The sequence below is a fragment of the Leptodactylus fuscus genome, chromosome 2 (assembly GCF_031893055.1).
Source record: "Leptodactylus fuscus isolate aLepFus1 chromosome 2, aLepFus1.hap2, whole genome shotgun sequence".
Taxonomy (NCBI): Eukaryota; Metazoa; Chordata; class Amphibia; order Anura; family Leptodactylidae; genus Leptodactylus; species Leptodactylus fuscus.
The window spans coordinates 242,074,232-242,093,948 of record NC_134266.1 but is presented as its reverse complement, the minus strand read 5'-3'; the positions used below and the strand labels follow the sequence as shown (position 1 = coordinate 242,093,948).

Here is a 19,717-nt window from a genome sequence, read left to right as displayed (position 1 = left end):
TTGGTTATGAAGGCGTGATATGTTTTCTAAAAAATGTGGTTCCAGTTTGGAGTTCGGCCATGTCTCCCGCCCCTTGATTCTGAAAGCCCGGCGGACATGAGGTCTAGTTCCTACTGGACAATGTTGGAAAACTTCAGGACATTGGAAGCGGATTTATTAATTATTAATATTCAGACAATAAATTTAGACCAAGCACTATAGCTATGAGATTGTATCCAAGTGGCTCAGGCTGGATGATAAAGTTGGTGCATCTTTGGACAATTTTGTGTAACTTCTCACCACCTATTAGTTGGCTTACTTTGCACAAAACTTTTGGCGCATCTGAACTCAACTCTTGTTCGTACTAAGCCCCCTTGTTGAGCGAGATGGAAAAAGTGTCTAAAACACATAATAAATGGGGTACAAAGCACGTGTCAGTTTTTTTAGTGCAAATTTTTCCATTGCATTCAGTGCCCCAGTTTGATTTTCTGCGAAAGCAACTCTGCAAATGTTACAAGGGTTTATTTATTGATTTTCATGTTCTCTTTGACCTATTAGAGGGGTTATCCACTTTCTGATATTAATGGCCTATAATTAGGATTGCCCATCAATGTTAGATCCGACATCCGGTGCTGATTTGGCACAACTCCTGGTAAGATTTACTTGCATACAAAGTGTAGTGGCGGATATAGGTACTGCAGCGCCATGTCATTGAAGTCTATGGGATACTGATTCAGTATTTCTGCCACTTCTACATATGGTATGAGAGACAGCGTCCCCAAATAGCTGATCGAGACTATGAGTACTGGAAAGTGTATAGTCCCTTCATTTTTTTTAGAATAAAACCAAAAATACTAGTTATGATATATTGCGAATATACCTTGAATTTTATATGCCTATATGTGTTAAAAAGTCTTATGAGGATAATGAAGAAAATAGTTTTTTGCTGGTTCGCTAACACACGTTACTCATTTTCCAGGGAGAACATACAACGACTTGAATCAGTATCCTGTATTTCCATGGGTATTAACAAATTATGAATCTGAGGAGTTGGATCTAACCTTACCGGGAAACTTCAGGGATCTTTCAAAGGTAATTGACATATATATATATTTAATTTTTAATTTTTTTTTATGTAGCTAATATTTTAATGTGATAGAAGAAAAATTAAGATAAGTAAAGCCGCAGATGTTCAACAGGGAAAAAAAGATGAGGTGGGTTGATAGAGGCCTTGGAGGATTCATCTGTGTAGATGGCGCCTCCCCCCTTCTGCAGAAAAGGCAAGGGAATGCCATGACTTTATGATCAGTGGAGGTATGGCTTTTAGGGCCACCATTGAGAATAAAGGGGCTGCAACGATGGTCTAACATTACTTCCCTTTGGGTGAAGAAAGAGCATTAGCGCTAGGACTGTGGACCCTCCATTCTCTTGATTGATCAGTGGAGTCCCTAAAATTACCCCCTACCCCCCCCCCCCACCAATCAGAAAGTGATGGCAAAGCTTAGCTAAATGGCACCGCATTGTAAGATGGAGAATACTCCTTTAAATCCCTGTATAGATGGTAACCATGCTCCAGATACTATTACAGCCTCTGTGGGACATGTGTGGTGTGCACATTGTTCATATCCTATGTCTCTATAAAACAATAAACTCTTAAGTCTCTGTATTTCCACGTTAATATGGTCTCCAGCTGTTAATGTTACTGATGTGCTAATTGTCGCGCCCTCCCTACTTCTTGTATTAACAGGAAACGTGCCGCAAATGTTACCAATTAATAGACAAATATTAGGAGCGTAGAAGCGTCTTGTGCCTTAGTTCTATTAGTATGTGTGTTCCTGCGTATATACAGTATTATATATTTGCATGTGTATTTATAGACACGTAAAAGGGAATAGCAGAGGAATAACTCCGGGTAACATGGTTTCCAGATGTTGCTGATGGTGTGACCAAAAAAGTTCAGACATAAACTTTATTTTTTTCACAGTTGTTCATGACAATAGAAATGATCTAGGATGTTGTGTTATAAATATATGTCAATGCAGCAGGGCTCTGGGCTGAAAATACAATTACTTGGACACATCTGGATCCAAATTATCATTTTTAATTCCACTTGCAACCATTTTTATTGCCGTCTGGAGCCTTGTATCGGGTTATGTGGCTTCCTTTTTCTACATGACCCATGTGTGCATGACTTCTGTTTGTTATACTCTTATAAGCAAATTCCAGTTTATGCCAGAAAATAAATACATAAAAATATTTAACAGGGCCACATTCTGGTGCCAGCTACAAGAGGTTTGTCAGCAGATTTGACCCCTAAGGCCGGGGCCCCACGGGAGGTAAACGCCACGATTTGCCCGCAGCGGAGACGCTGCAGGAAAAATCGCAGCGTTGTATAGTGCAGGCAAAGTGGATGGGAGTCATACGAATCCCATCCCCACTTTGCGGAAGAAATCGCAGCGTGGACACGCTGCGATTTGTAAAGCCGTTGCAGCTTTGCAAATCGCAGCATGCCAATTATATCTACGGAAACGCCGGCGGCATTCCCGTAGATATAATGTTAAGAGAAAGTCCGCAGAGGAAAACTCTGTGAACTTTCTCTTAAAAGCGCTGCGGAAAGAACCACAATGAGATCACGCAGTGGTTCATTCCGCAGCGCTTTAGCCCGTGTGGCCTTAGCCTTAAGGTGTTAACAACACTAGTGCATGCAGAGGAAATTTTCCTAGCGGAAAAATTAATCTTCAGAAATTTGAAGCTAATTTTTCTGCTTGACAAAATTCTTCATCAAAATCCACGTCAAATTCCAATTCCATACCTGTCAGGTGGTATTTTTGTACCCCATTCACTTCAATGCGAGTTATCAAGTGGAATCTGCTTAAGGATCAAGCATGACACTTATGTTTCTGCTAACTGAAAAAATCTGCATTGTTTCAGGCAGAATTTGGAGCTAATTTTAGGGGCCGCACGGTGGCTCAGTGGTTAGCACTGCAGCCCTGCAGCGCTGGAGTCCTGGTGTTCACATCCCGCCAAGGGCAAAAAACCTGCAAATCTGCAAGGAGTTTGTATGTTCTCCCCGTGTTTGCATGGATTTTCATGGATTTTCATTTACATACTGATAGGGGGAAAAAATGTACATTGTGAGCTCACATTAGAAAAAAAAAATAAAAATTTGGAGCTAATTTTGAGGTGGAATTTGCCTCAAATTCAGCGCCAAATTTCTCCATGTGAACATACCCTAAATAGGTCTTTAGGGAAAGTAGTTCAAACATTTGTAATCGGACCTGAGACAATGATCATTTATTTGTGCATGAACAATATGGTAGCCAAAGAATCCACTGGGCATTCATTCTTCCTGCAATGCCGCTTATAACAATCCACTCTTGATGTTTCCTGCCTCATCCAACGTCCTTTCCAGGAGATGAGCGTCAATGACTGGGTGCATATGGGAGGGGGCAGATGGCAGGCATCAGGTATTGGAGAAGTTGTCGTTGATGAACCTTGGCATAAACAAGAATACCCTGCGGACACTTTTCACTTCATTAGCATGTTACATCTGCATGAATAAAACCTCAAACTTGGGATTACTCTGGTGTAAATCTGGTGACAGACCCCTTTAACAATACCATACCCCATATTTGGGACAGGAGAACGTGATAATATTTGCCTCATCCCTATCCATAGTCCTTGGGTTAAAATTCCACATCCTTGTTTGCTAATAGTATAGATAGGGCTGGAAGTTGAAGTCAGTGTTATGAAGTTAGTCAGAAAAAAATACTCCAGTTTTGAAATTAAATGATAAAGTATTGTATATTATACATTTATTGGTATTGATATGGGATGTTTGTTTTTAGAAGAGGTGCCTTGCTGGTGCTATCTGACCATGACCATCGGCCATTTATGAAAGAGTCGTCCACAGTTGCGGAAAAATAGTCAGTGGTTTGGCCTACTGAGCCCACAGCCCTGGGGAGGGTATTCATGCACAAGTCCTTAAAGAGGACCTGTTACCAAGTACACAATAATAAATACAGACGTCATCTGGTTCTCACTGTGACCCTGATCAATTTGGCAGTTTTAGAATATGACTCCTGGAAGATCATGTGTAGATTTTCTCATATTGTCCAAGTGGGTGCGAACCTTTTGTTTGTCTCATAGTAAATAAAGGATACTACCTGATCACTTCTAGAGCAAATTTACATGCCATCTTCCAGGAGTGGGTGGTCAGATTTTAAAAATAAAAATACCATAATTTATCAGGAACACGGTAAGGACCAAATACAGTATGTTATTTAGTATTTTATACTTGGTTGGGGTTATGTCTTGAGAAGTATTTACCCACTATCCATAGCATAGAGGAAACATACCTGAGCTGACCACTAAAACCTGAGAATGGGAGTTCATATCCCAAATTGTGCATTCATCATTAGGGTACAGTCACACAGAGGAAAATGGTGCTGAATTTGGCGTGGAATTTCAGCGCTGAAAAAAAGCCTCCCATTGACTTCAATGGGGAGGCTCTTTTTCCAGCGCCAAATTCAGCACCATTTTCCTCCATGTGAATGCACCCTAATGCTGAATATAGGTGTGACTGGTGATGGATGGCACTCCCATTCACTTCAGCGAGAGTGCAGGAGACAGCTGAAGTTAAGCGTCCGCCATCTCAGGTGCTCCCAATGAAGTGTATGGGAGCTATGTCCACCACCAGTCAAGCCCACAACCTTCTGGGGTCAGGCTGAGGGTGCAGCAGGGGAAAGAACCTTCCGGTCTCATCTTGACCTCCTTAAATTAAACATTCAGCCAACCTACATGGTCCCAGGGGCCCAAATGAGATGCCGTTGCTGCCTCTGTGGTATTTCCACCCTTGATTTAGATCTATTTTGTCCTTGGCTATTTCCGCAGACTATATCATAGATACACTTAAGTACTTGGAGTCTTTCAGATTGTTGGACGAATCAGAACATGTAAAGTCAGAGCTAAGTCACTAATCCAAATATGAAACGGAAACCGCACGGTGCTCAGTCTCCCATTGTAGTAACTAGCAATGATGGGAGTGTGAGGCAGCGTACGGCCTTCTCAGGGAGCAGCACATATTCTGTTTGTTAGTACTTGAGCTGTGTGAGTGGCAGCAGATGAGACGGATGACAATTAGTGTGTTACTGGAAGCGCTGGAAGTGATAAAGCCTGCAGGCCTCTTACTGGAAGAATGCAAATGAACGTATTGAAGTGTGAATACTTCTGGCAAAACCAGTGTAGTTCTGTGCGACTTTCCTTCATTTTATCAGTGTGCTTCTGTTCAGCAGGGAAAATGATGAGCCATTCTATTCAGCCTTATATTTCTTAACACGACTTTCAAGTATTTCCTTCTTTTTCCTAGTGAGATATTAGGTAACACATGGGACTGTGATCATGTGCTGCCGGTGGCATGTAATGCTGTAGCTGTATGATCACGTAGTTAATATTAAGCCCACAGGTTTAGACAAATCCTTTGTCAATTTAGTAGTTTAGTTGTTATTAAATGTGCAATGGATATACTGCCATCTATAACCATAAAAAACAAGTTATCTGGACATAGGTTAAAGGGGTTGTCTAATCACAGACAACCCGTTTAACATGACCACTGCATCACTGATCGACTGATTTTGCTAGGTGAAGTAGCTTTCAGCTGCTCACTCCTGCTGCAGTGGCCTCTACAGGGGAAATGTAGAATTACAGTTAGTTATTAATATGTGAGATGCCCTCTGATCTCTTGTGTTACCCTCTATGAAGTTCTTATATTTTAATAACGCATATGAAAAGGATAGTGAAGATGAGATAATCCCTTTAATTTAACTGCTTCGTATTCTTCAATATAAGGACATATAACATGGCCAGTCATGATGGTGCTGTATTCCTATTGACTTACACATTGAACATATCAAAATTCCTGTTAGTTGGTGCATTTGCCTTTGTGTTACACTTCTTTATTTGTGGTTATTTGCCATCTGGGCTATCTCTTACCAAGAGAGGTTTGGTTATGCTTTAAAAATAAATTGGATTTGGGTCATGCTTTGGCGTGGCAAGCCCATTGGACGCAATGACAATATAAGTGACCCTTTGGAAACTTCTAATTATTCTAATATTAGATACCGTATATACTCGAGTATAAACCGACCCGAATAGAAGCCGAGGCCCCCAATTTTACCACAAAAAACTGGGAAAAGTTATTGACTCAAGTATAAGCCGAGGGGGGGGGGGGAATGCAGCAGCTACTGGAAAATTTCAAGAATTAAAATGGTCTGAGTTTTTGGGTGCAGTAGTTGCTGAGTGCTGGGGAAGGGGAGGGGGTGTTTTGGTTGTCTGTCTGCCCCTTCCCTGAGCTTGAAGACTGGATTTTTTTCCCCCACTTGGAATTCAGCCTGGCTGAATATAGGGTATCTGCGGTGCTCCTATTAACCCCTTCCCGACGGAAGAGGAGCACTGCAGATACCCTATATTCAGTAGACCGGGCACTTTCAGACACAGGGATACCTAGTGTGTTTGTGTGTCACAGTCATTTTCTACTTTTATATGTATTCTAGGGAAAGGAGGGATTTACAACTTCTATTTACTTTATTTTTTCATTATATATTTTTTTTTCAAGCTTTATTTCTTTCTTCACTATTTTATGGGAGATTCTATAGATTACTATTGCGTCTGGTCATAGTCCCCCCCCCCCCCAAAAAAAAAAAAAAAAAAAAAGGTAATTTTTTTTTTTCTTTTGCTTGACTCGAGTATAAGCCGAGGGGGGCTTCTTGAGCACAAAAACTGTGCTGATAAATTTGGCTTATACTCGAGTATATGCGGTATATATTAGTGGCATAGAAAATAATCTTCCTGATTCTATGTGCAGTAAGGTATATACATCTATTGAATAGCGTCTTTGTGGCAGATTCTTCAACATTTATGAATTAATATTTGCTAACAGGATTCCCCAGTTGAGGCCATTGTTCTTGTTGGGAAATCCAGAAGTGTTTTGCAATACTTTACTACATAACCTTAAAGGATAATCTGTCACCAGGTTCCCTTTGGGTTGGGGCACCAGTTTAATGTACTGTCAAAGCTGGAGAAGGTTGTTCCATATGTCTCCCCTTACCAAAGTGTCAGACTGACCGAAAAACTAAGCTCTGCTGCCACAGCTCCTTAAGGGCTAGTTCACACGTGAACTGCCCGCGCGGGTTTTGACACAGAGGGAGACGCGGCGAGCCGCGTCTCTCTCTTGTCAAAACCCGCCCGCCGCGACCATCGCGGTCGCGGCTTTCACCTCCACTGTTGGCTCAAATGAATGAGCCAACATGGAGGGTGCTGCAGCCAGGCGGAAGCCATGCGGCGCAGCCCGCGCGGCTTCCGCCTGAAGAAAGAGCATGTCGCTTCTTTTCTCCGCTAGCAGCAGCCCGCCGCTAGCGGAGAAAAGAAGCCTGGCGGTCTCCATAGACCACCATTATAAGGGGAGGTTTTGGACGCGAAATCCGCTGTCAAAAACCTCCCCTTCTACTCACGTGTGAACTAGCCCTAACTGTTTTTGGAATTGTGTCATGTGACCTGCTTTGATTCAGCTGAATGGCTAAGGGTATGTACCAGAGGACATGTAGGAATCTATGTTCTAATCCTATGCAAGGCTTTTTATGGACTTAGATTGGTGCTTTCTATTTTATGTTGGTTACTTATCAGCTTTACAGAATAGATTGGGACAGAATGAGCAGAGTCATCCAGCATTAGAAGGTTGGTGAAAACCAACTGCTCTGTTTTACTACTAGAGGCATATGTAAGGTAACATAGCAACACTATACCGAGACAAGGCTATGTGCTTCTCCCCTGTATCTATATGGTCTCTAGAGGTGGCTCTATCCCATCCTGCAGACTGTAACTTAGTGTGTGTGTGTGTGTGTGTGTGTGTGTGCGCGCGTGCGTGTGTATGTATTGGTATATATGTAAGTGTGTGTGTGTATATATAAAATTATACTTTGACATTTGTCTTTTAATTGATACCTATGAATTTCAGCTGCCATATAGCGCACACATGATGCTGGACTGCCTATACATAACGTGTGGACATATATATATATATATATATATATATATATATATATATATATATATATATGTGTGTGTGTGTGTGTGTGTGTGTGTGTGTTATTTCTCTTCTACAATCTAAACTACAATGAAATAAAAGTGACATTTCCTTTAAGCGGGTCATTTCTCCCTGACCTGGTCATGTCTACTCTTGTATGTCCTACAGCTGCAGAGATTTTTGAGGTTTGTTTTTTTTAACATGACTTCAACTTTGTTCACAAAATGTGAATTTCAGCCCCACAATTCAGCATTGCTGCTCAGTGTCACCAAACACCATCAGCCGTTCCCCATGAGCTGTTTTCATCATTAGACGTGCTTTACAAACTATCCTGTGCAAGCCAAAGTCTCTTTCCATTAGACGTGTTATTCCAGTGATAGACTTCAGCAGACATATTGATCTGGTTTGTAGGCAGACTCTGCACACAGTCTCCCCAAGCGACCGGGAGAACTTAAAGCCCTGGGGCAAGTAGCCCAGTTACATGCTCTTATTTCCTCTCCAGAGTAAATCTCTGTTTTTAACACTTTTTGTAAGCGAGAGATTGGACTGAGTAGTGATACCTATTAACTTACTAACATGGCCGTTCTTGTCTGTACTGTCCCCAGTTATGTTAGTGTTTAGGATAATGAATTCACAAAATAATATAATATTCAAATTATACTGGTAACCAAAGGAGGTGAACAGTATGTGATCTGTGGGGGTCCGATACCTGGACCCTGCACAGATCAGCTGTTCTGGTAGCATTGGGCATCCGAAGATATAACAGTGAATGGGGAATGTGAGTAAGTAATAGGAGTAGTGCTGCAATTTCCCGAAACCACCACTATACAGTGGATGGGGCTGCAGCGCCGATCTTATTACTTGAATAGGAGAGTCTGCATGCCGTCCACTGCTACTGTATAGCTTCCAGCATCTATGGATAGATCATTTGTATGAAAAGTCAATTTGGAGCCAGAAAACCCCTTTAGGCTGGGGCCCCATGTGGCGTTTGGTGGTTTGCCTGCAAGGGAAACAACCACAGTGTTTTACAGGCACTGCGTAGTGGATGAGATTCTAGTGAAACCCATCTCCATAGTACGGTAATACACGCAGCAAACATTGCGGTTTTGGAAATCAAAGCATGTCAATTATACCTACAGAAACGCCAGAGATTTCCCTATGGGTATAATTGAAGCAGAAAGTCCACAGAGGAAACCTGTAAAAATTGCTGCAGGAAAAACTGTGACGTGTTGCCACCGCGGCATTTTTTTTGCTGTGGGATGCTACGTGGGGCTCCGGCCTTAACGTACTGGAAGCAAGATAAATGGGCAAGCATAAAGGTCTGAGTATAACTAGATTGCCAAATGGCTGCCGATATAACTAACAGAAGAGAAGATCTGTAACTCTAATACTCTGCCCTTACATGCAATGTATTAAACTGGCAGACCTGGTTTAATGTGGGATTCCCAGCAAATGGTTGAATATTAAGCGCTGACTGCCAGGTCAGTAAAGTTATGATATAGGACTCATGAACGTCGGGGCCTTGGACGGTTCTCAGTTAACTGAGCACCCCATATCCTCTGCCATGGCGCTGTGTACATTCGCGGCATCCAGTGCTGCTTAGAAAACATGGCACGTTGGTTTGGAAAGTTTCATTTTCACCTCCACTTGAGTTTTTCTATGAAGTGTCCCTTTTTCTGTTTCCATATATGTTGTTCTCTCTCGGTGTATGTGAGGCAGATCAAGCTGTCATGTAGTTTGCTGGAATGTGACAGGGGTATTTGAGCACTTAAGCAGCCAGCGCTGTGTGGTAACCCTGCTCGCGAAGGCTTTTAGATTGTATTATCCACTGTTGTCTAATGCTCAGTTATTAGATTGTCAGGTGTCAGTGTTCATATGACAATATCTGAGGCATTATCTCTGAAATCAAACCCCGGCCTGCATTCTCCTATTACCAGGAGAGGTAATGATATAGCATTAGTGAATTCTGCAGCGACTAGGCTGGGAGGGCTACAGTAAATATATACAGCTGCTGAAAGGTGTACTAATCTGAAAAACAGAGTTGATGTCTAAAAAATAAATTTAAATTATTTTTGTTTTTTAGCCCATTGGTGCTTTGAATCCAAAGAGAGCAGTGTTTTATGCAGAGCGTTATGAGACCTGGGAAGACGACCAGACTCCACCGTATCACTACTTTACACATTACTCCACATCCACCTTCACGCTGTGCTGGCTTGTTAGAATCGTAAGTATATCTTTGGCTTTGCTATGTTTTAAAATACCTCTTAGACTTGATGGGCGGCTTATCAATACCATGTTGACTTTTCCTGGTTAGTACCTATAGGTAGCACAAGGGCTGTCCCCACAAATAGGTTCTTAGGGTACATGCATATAATCAGGATTACGTGCACATATTCCACCCACATTTCAATATGGAACATCCGAAACCATAATTCATTAGTATGAAAGTTTCACTTTTTCCCATGCTGAATTAAAAAAAAAATCCTTATGTTAAAATCTACACATACATGTATCAGAGTCTTGCCTGTGGATTTTCTGCACATATACATGTGGATTTTCTGCACGTAAATCCTGATGTGTATGTACCCCAATAGGTACGTCCCACCGTTCACATAAAATAGTGGGATGAGCCAAATGAGAACATTGGCATTAGCTGACTTTGCTCTTGCGTGTGGGGTGCCCTGAACCAAAATAATGCAGATATATACATGTTTATAAGAATGGCTTAAAGGGATTCTATCATTAAAATTGTTATTATGCCTACCACTTTGGAATAGCCTTAAGAATGGCTATTCTTCTCCTACCTTTAGATGTCTTCTCCGCGCCGGCGTTCGGTAGAAATCCCAGTTTTCATTGATATGCAAATGTGTTCTCTCGCAGCACTGGGGGCGATTCCCAGTGCTCAAACAGCACAGTGGGCGTCCCTAATGCTGCGAGAGAACTCTCCAGCGCCACCTCCATCTTCGTTTGGAACGGCCTCTCTGCGCGTCTTCTACTGGAGGTGGATTCAAACTTCTAGGCCTCGGGCAAAGCCGACTGCGCCGGAAGAAGACATGACGAAAGGCTGTTCCAGACAAAGATGGAGCCGGCGCTGGAGATTTCTCTCGCAGCATTGGGGACGCCCCCAGTGCTGCGAGAGAACTCATTTGCATACCAACGAAAATCGGGATTTCTACCAAACTGCAGCGTGCAGAAGACATCTAAAGGTAGGAGAAGAGGCCCATCATTTCCGGGATAGGGTCACTCAATGAGAGACTTTGCCAGTGGATTGGCAAGATCCTTCAACCTCTGGTCACCCGAGTTCCGGGGTACATTAAGGACACCAAGGACCTATTGAGGGTTCTTGATGGGTCTCAGTAGAGGGGACATTATGTTTGGTTGACCTGTGACGTCACCTCGTTATATTCTTCCATACCACACCCTGTTGCCATGGAGGCATTGTCCTTTCATCTTTCTAAATTTTCAAACTTTCCACCCACCTTGTGTGAATACATTCTGACAGTGTTTGATTATTTACTCTCCCATAACTTTTTTTTATGTTTGACAAGGAATTTTTTTTGCAGAGGTGCGGGGCACCAATGGGGGCGAAATTTTCGCCCTCATTGGCGAACCTGGTGATGTCTTATTGGGAGAGCATTTATATTTATAATGAGGACAATCCCTTTGGGCAGTCAGTGGTGTGATTTGGAGGATACATTGACGATATTTTGATCATTTGGGGCGACAACGTGGCTGGGATACCGGATTTCATTTCCTACATTAATGGCAATAATTTCAATTTAAAGTTTACCCATCACGTGGAAACTAATAACATTAATTTTCTTGATGTCGCCTTGACTGGTAATAAAGATACAGGGTTAATAACCACCAATATGTACAGGAAACCTACAGTTAGGGCCAGAAATATTTGGACAGTGACACAAGTTTTGTTATTTTAGCTGTTTACTAAAACATGTTCAGAAATACAATTATATATATAATATGGGCTGAAAGTGCACACTCCCAGCTGCAATATGAGAGTTTCCACATCCAAATTGGAGAAAGGGTTTAGGAATCATAGCTCTGTAATGCATAGCCTCCTCTTTTTCAAGGGACCAAAAGTAATTGGACAATGGACTCTAAGGGCTGCAATTAACTCTGAAGGCGTCTCCCTCGTAAACCTGTAATCAATGAAGTAGTTAAAAGGTCTGGGGTTGATTCCAGGTGTGTGGTTTTGCATTTGGAAGCTGTTGCTATGACCAGAGAACATGCGGTCAAAGGAACTCTCAATTGAGGTGAAGCAGAACATCCTGAGGCTGAAAAAAAAGAAAAAATCCATCAGAGAGATAGCAGACATGCTTGGAGTAGCAAAATCAACAGTCGGGTACATTCTAAGAAAAAAAGGAATTGACTGGTGAGCTTGGGAACTCAAAAAGGCCTGGGCGTCCACGGATGACAACAGTGGTGCATGATCGCCGCATACTTTCTTTGGTCAAGAAGAACCCGTTCACAGCATCAACTGAAGTCCAGAACACTCTCAGTGAAGTAGGTGTATCTGTCTCTAAGTCAACAGTAAAGAGAAGACTCCATGAAAGTAAATACAAAGGGTTCACATCTAGATGCAAACCATTCATCAATTCCAAAAATAGACAGGCCAGAGTTAAATTTGCTGAAAAACACCTCAAGAAGCCAGCTCAGTTCTGGAAAAGTATTCTATGGACAGATGAGACAAAGATCAACCTGTACCAGAATGATGGGAAGAAAAAAGTTTGGAGAAGAAAGGGAACGGCACATGATCCAAGGCACACCACATCCTCTGTAAAACATGGTGGAGGCAACGTGATGGCATGGGCATGCATGGCTTTCAATGGCACTGGGTCACTTGTGTTTATTGATGACATAACAGCAGACAAGAGTAGCCGGATGAATTCTGAAGTGTACCGGGATATACTTTCAGCCCAGATTCAGCCAAATGCTGCCAAGTTGATCGGACGGCGCTTCATAGTACAGATGGACAATGACCCCAAGCATACAGCCAAAGCTACCCAGGAGTTCATGAGTGCAAAAAAGTGGAACATTCTGCAATGGCCAAGTCAATCACCAGATCTTAACCCAATTGAGCATGCATTTCACTTGCTCAAATCCAGACTTAAAACGGAAAGACCCACAAACAAGCAAGACCTGAAGGCTGCGGCTGTAAAGGCCTGGCAAAGCATTAAGAAGGAGGAAACCCAGCGTTTGGTGATGTCCATGGGTTCCAGACTTAAGGCAGTGATTTCCTCCAAAGGATTCGCAACAAAATATTGAAAATAAAAATATTTTGTTTGGGTTATGTTTATTTGTCCAATTACTTTTGAGCTCCTAAAATGTGGAGTGTTTGTAAAGAAATGTGTACAATTCCTACATTTTCTATCAGATATTTTTGTTCAACCCTTCAAATTAAACGTTACAATCTGCACTTGAATTCTGTTGTAGAGGTTTCATTTCAAAACCAATGTGGTGGCATGCAGAGCCCAACTCGCGAAAATTGTGTCACTGTCCAAATATTTCTGGCCCTAACTGTATATCAGGGAATACCTTATTACACACAAGAAGCCAACATCCCAGGCACACTGTTAATTCGCTGCCCATTGGTGAGTTCATTAGGGCCAAAAGAACATGCACTGAGAAAGCTTCCTATTAAAGCAACATCACTAAGATAGAACGCAGATTTCGAGAATGGGGTTATCCCCAGTGGACTATAAATAGAGCTAAAAAAATAGTCTCACAATATGAAAGGAAATCTTTGTTATCCCCCAAAAAATTGCCTCATAAGAACTCCAAGAATAAGAGCCTTGACCCTTGTGGTGTGCGGCTTTGGTTTGATCGTGTCTTCTGGTGTGGATTGATACTTGTGCTTTGTTTTCACGCATGCGCCTTGGACAGTGGTACGATCTAGATGAGTCTGGATCACACAATCAAGGGGAATTTACCTCACGCATGCGTCTTTGTAATGAAGGTTTCCGCGAAGCCATATTTATTGAGGGCATCCGTTAGTCATTGATATATCAACTTTTTTTGTTTTGAACATTGACACACATGGTTTATACCGGGCATATAATACATTCGGTGTGGAAGGTTGACCCTGAACACTGATGTGATATGGAAAGGTTTACCGCACTATATCTATTTGTACGTATATTGCCGGACAGATAGCGTGAGCGCACATCCACTTATTGTGAATGAATCCATGTGTGTCATTGTTGCGAAAACTGTATTTGCTTTTTGCTTTCTCATTTTTCTGTCTAGGGTATTTCCTTGTCACAGATACTATTATATATGAATTTATATTACATCTCATAGTATGTTTTATGTGTTTTTAAAGTGTTTTCTATATATGCTGATAGGAGTTTCCATCATCATGTAGATCGCTTACACTTGATTTCCATGATATATATACGAGACTAGTTGGTCTTAGTAACATCAGGCTACGAATAAGAACGTTTAGTTCGAAACGCATCAGTCTCTGACATAATACTACTATGTCTTATATCTAATCATCCCGTTGGACATATATATATATTTTAATATGTTTATTTGGATAAAGAGAAGAAACTATTTTTTATTCAGAAGAAAGATGCTGGACTCTCCTTCCTTTTGTTACATTTTCCTGTACCCTTTCTTAAGGCTATTCCGACGTGGTAGGCAGAAAAAAATAAAATTTTAATGATAAAATACCTTTAAAGTGCTATTCAGCTTACTTTAAGTCCCCCCCCCTCTTCAGAGACGACTGGAATCCCCATTAATCACAAGAATGGAGAGTCTGTTGCAACCCTAGAGGGGAGCTGCCGGTCGCACGTGCCATTGTTCCATCCACTTTTATGGGACAGAATGTTGTTGCCTGCTGTCTCCAGCAATCCCATAGAAGAGAATGAATTGGCAGTGCATGATAGAACAGCCACTACCTTCATTTGGGGATGCAAGGGACCCCTGTTCTCATGATCACTGAGGGTCCCAGCAATCGGCTAGAAGGGGGTAACTTGAAATAACCAGAATACTCCTAATAACCATGCATTCACCTATACATTATAGCCCAGAGTTTGTTCCAGACTTATGACAGAATGGAGCCGGTCCCCGTATCTCCTCTCTTGCCCTCTCTTCTGATATGAGCAGGATACATCTTGTAAAGTTACATTTGCTGGTGTCGTGCTCACTTCACCCGGATCCATCTCTCTTGTCCACCCTTTTACCATAAGCTGCTTAGTGACTAATTGTAAATTCCTGGAGCTGTCAGGTGTCTGCTCCCTTCTCACACAATCTGCAATGTTATCAGCAAAATCAAATACCAAATTGACTTGAAAATGTAAAAAATTCTGAGCAGCAGCGATCTGAGTGACAGGTCGGTGTAAGAAGGTTTTCTCCACCAGCGACTGTGGTTATGAGGAAAGTCATGACTGATGCTGAGAGCCGAGCTCATACTGATGACTAATATTACAATGTAAAACACATGTACAGCCAACATTGTACAGCTATTAACACTTCCCACACCAGCCCTGGCAGTGCTCTCAGGGTACACTCCTATCCTAAATCTGATTACACGTATTGCATATAACATGCAATATTAGGGGGCATTCTGGTGATGGCCATTCATATTAGATAAGCTGTTCAGGGACAGACTAGTAATGTTTAAGTGCTGGAAGGCATGCTGCTCACTGTATGATATGTAATGGCGGGTTTAGGTACTGCAACATTATCCCAATAAAGTCTGCAGTACCCAAACCCACTGCTATACCGTGTATGGTGAGTGAGCAACATGGCTCTTCCTTTCCATATCACTTCCTTTACGGTTTTAAGATATCTGCTTGCTGTCATCCAATTGCAGCCATTTTAGTTTACTTCCAGCGTCTAAACTCTCGGCGGATTATCAGAGTTTTATCTTCTGGAAGAATCACAGCAAGGACAGATCTTGCAAGAACTGTAAGGATTTGATACAGAAAGCATATGGTGCCCTTACGTCCCTCTAAGGCCAGGCATGATTGGTGGGGTATGTAAAGGAGTAGACATCCTCAGTACAAGCCAACCCAATAGAAGAAGTAACATCAGCAACAAGAAGACCCACTTATGTTGGGGAGTGCAGTGTACTGGCATCCAGTCGCACACTCCGCTCTGGATTAGGCCCAATGAATAGGCCTAGTCAGGAGTGTCTTCGTGAATCCGCCTGAAGAATGAGCATGTCACTTCTTTTTTTCCATGAGCCGGAACAAATGGCTCCTGGAAAAAAAAAAACTGACCGGCTACCATTGATTTCAATGGGGGCCGTCTTTTTGGTCAGAATTTTGAGGCGAATTTGGCCTCAAAATCCTGACCAAAAAACTACGTATGAACTCAGCCTTACTCTGCGTGTTGGGCATTAGTTTTCCATTTTAAGATGCCTTTATTATTTTTATCTTTTACTTTAATATAAAATTAGTTGATATATAATAACTGGACAGATAACCAATCATAAACCATAAAAAATCATGAATGTTGAAAAGAACAAAAACTTTAGGGACAGATCATGTAAAATTTCTTTGTCAATCACAAGTGGCGCAGTGTGTTACTCTAGATGTAGGACGGGTGACTGAATACATAGCACAAGACTCTACAGTATATATATATATATATATATATATATATATATATATATATATATATATTCTACAGGACTGTAACCCTCTGTTACTTGGCAAGGTGAGCACATACATGGACTCCTAGCTTTCCCACGTTCACTTGTAACTGTATCCAAATGTTCCCTAAGAAAAATAACACCCTAGCATATACCAAAGTTTGTTTGTATGGGATACGGGTTATTAAGACCCCCAGGGGGAACTAGGTGACCCTAAACTCATTAGAAATTCAGAACTGAAGCCAAAAACAGCAGCCTAGAAAAGCCACATCACTCCTGAATCTACTAGTATGTTTATAGAAAGTGCAAGTTCATCTGTCCACTCCTAGTGCTGGACATGAATTATGGACACTTATATTACCATTACATTACTGAGATTTTCATTTTGGCGTTTTGCAGGAAAAAGGTTGAATCTGTGATTTTGTAGATCATAAAATGTGTTGCAGCGTTGTTAGTTTTATACAGTCTCTTAAGGGACTGTGAGAGGAAAGCAAAGTCAAGTAAGAAAGCGGGATATAAAAGGAAAATACTAAGTAAAAGCATGCTTGAGGAGTTGTACATCGCTCTTGTTAGCCAGGGCAACACAATAGTTTTCTTGCTTGTTTTTTCCTTTCTAAATGACCGCGTTGACATCGAGCGGCAGATTTACTGATCCACTCTAATTTTTGGATGATGGAAATTTAAGTCAGGTGATATAAAAACGTACCAGTTTTATCATAGTGGGTGAAGCTGGATGATACATTTAGTGTATCTTTACGATGATACTAGTTCTTATTTGCCTTGGTGTGCCAGAAATTTGGCTTCATTTTGGCATGTTAAACTCCACCGCCTTTAAGCAAAAAGAGCAACTAGAAGACACAAGTAGCATGAAACCTTCCCTACACACATCACCCATCATACCCATATATCCCATCATGATACTGGTTTTAAAGCAGTAGGATGTGTGTCGCAATCAGATTGTCATCCTAACCCCCATATAGAAACAGTAAAGCACATATGTGATCCAATACAAAAGAAGCAAGGCATACTCTATGGTGAAAGGAACACTTAAAGGGGTTAACCAGTTTAAAAGATTGATGGGTTATCTTCAGGATAGGACATTAATATTGGATATGTGGGGTCCTGGGTGTCAGATCCTGGCAGACCACCAATACCAAGGCAGCACAGGAGAGGCACTGCTGAGTTCTCGTTGTACAAGCTGTAGTGGTTAGTTTAGTTACTGCTTCATAGTCTTCAATGGGGCGGCGCTGCAATACCTACACTTCCCGCAAGAGTTTATAAGTATATATGGCTCTCCCATGCTGCCTCAGTCCTGGTGAGCTGTGGTGGTTTCGGACCCCCAAAGATCTAATATTGATGGCTTATCCTAATGATAGATCATCAATCTTTAAAAATTGGATAACCCCTTTAAAACCAACCAGCTACTTGACCATAATAGCTATCTTTGGTTAGATTGAAATGTTTCATCCAAGTTGTTTTTAACCTGAACATTTTAGGAAAAAACATGGACTTCATATCCCAATATTATACAAATCTTGAGACTGAGACCACTAGAAAAGGTGAACTTTTTGAGATCTGTTTACATGGACCATTCTGCATGGTGCCTGTGAGATTGGGTACTGGAGTGCTCTTGGGCTACTGGGTTGCTTTCCCTGTGAGTGCTGTGGTGGTGGTTGTCGCCATGTGGCATCACACCCGGTACAGACCCACAAAAATCACTGTGAAGTGGCTGGTGGACTTGTACACCTTGATCAAAATGTATACTAAGAGCCTTGAGTTTATTTATGTAAAAAAAAATTCTAAAATTTTGGTTCAAGCACTTCTTTAAAGAGAACCTTTCACCACCTCCAACAAATCCAGCCCCCGCCATTCGTGAGCATTCAATGCTGTTAGTTTTGATCCCTGATATGTTATTTAGACTCTGTACTGTCAGTAGGGCGGTATCAGGCAGGAGCAGACAGGGGTGTGATTCTGAGCTCTGACACTGTTTGCCTCTGATTGGAGCTCTGAATCACGCCCCCTGCCTGACACCGCCCACCTGACAGTACAGAGCTTATATAGCACAAGAGGCACCAAAACTAACTGTGCTTGTTGCTCAGGAATAGTGGGTCTAGAGAGAAAATTCCAACAGTGTGTGGGAATCGGTGGAGTGGTGTCTATTAACAGATCTCAAGAACTGGAATTGGTGGAGGTGATGAAAGGTCCTCTTTAAATGAAATTACCAAAATTAATAAAGTAAAAAAGTAATTAAAAATTAATTTTTAAAAAATCATTTTTATTAACATAACACCTCTAGAAAATAAATATATATTTCCACACTTCTAACAAACTATACAATAACAATAAAAGGTGAATGGAATAAAAAATTAAATCTATATATATATAATTTAAAATATATGAATATATAAAATATAACAATTTCCCAACTCATAGGAATTGTGTGATAATTTTCTGTTATCCCAAAATGATCTAGAAGAAAGCTATAAATCACTGCCTAGTCATAGAAATAAATAAATAATAGCCGATGGAATTCAGGGAGGCAAAAATGAGAAAAAAAACCCTCCCTCTTGTTTAATCCAGAAATTTCTGTATACGCTAGGGGCTATTTTTTGCTGGCTGCTTTGTTCCTTTAATGGGTGACACAGAGCACAATTAATTTCCATGGCACTGCCAGTTTACAAAGTAACGTATTACGGCAGCAGTAGCCTGGTAGCTTTGAAACCTGTCATTGCATGTTTTACACCAGAGCAGACTGCAATGACAAGAAGAAAATAAAAATAAATGAGCTTTGGAGTGGACCAGAGTCGTGCGGATACAGATCTACAAATTATGTGTGAAGAGATTTTAGAAATAATTATTACACGTTGCAAGGAAAGTGATGGCATCTAAATTACTGCTGGACTTGTGGGGTTACATGGCCTCTATAATACCCGAAGGATAGAGCTACCTCTCATTGTGGCTGCAGAGAAAGATGCACTCCAACAACTAAACGAGTGCCTAGATTTTATAAATCACTCCTGTGTTGTCCCTCTGTT

At 41.4% G+C, this 19,717-nt stretch overlaps 1 protein-coding gene across 6 annotated transcripts in view; it reads left to right on the top strand.

Moving 5' to 3' along the window:
• NBEA (neurobeachin) overlaps nucleotides 1–19,717 on the top strand; it is a 561,077-nt gene that overhangs the window by 465,443 nt on the left and 75,917 nt on the right. For all 6 annotated transcript variants that reach the window (XM_075265947.1, XM_075265948.1, XM_075265946.1 and 3 more), the window contains 2 exons: nucleotides 959–1,071; nucleotides 10,143–10,283. In XM_075265947.1, the coding sequence (XP_075122048.1) occupies nucleotides 959–1,071; nucleotides 10,143–10,283 (254 nt within the window). The remainder of the gene's footprint in view (nucleotides 1–958; nucleotides 1,072–10,142; nucleotides 10,284–19,717) is intronic.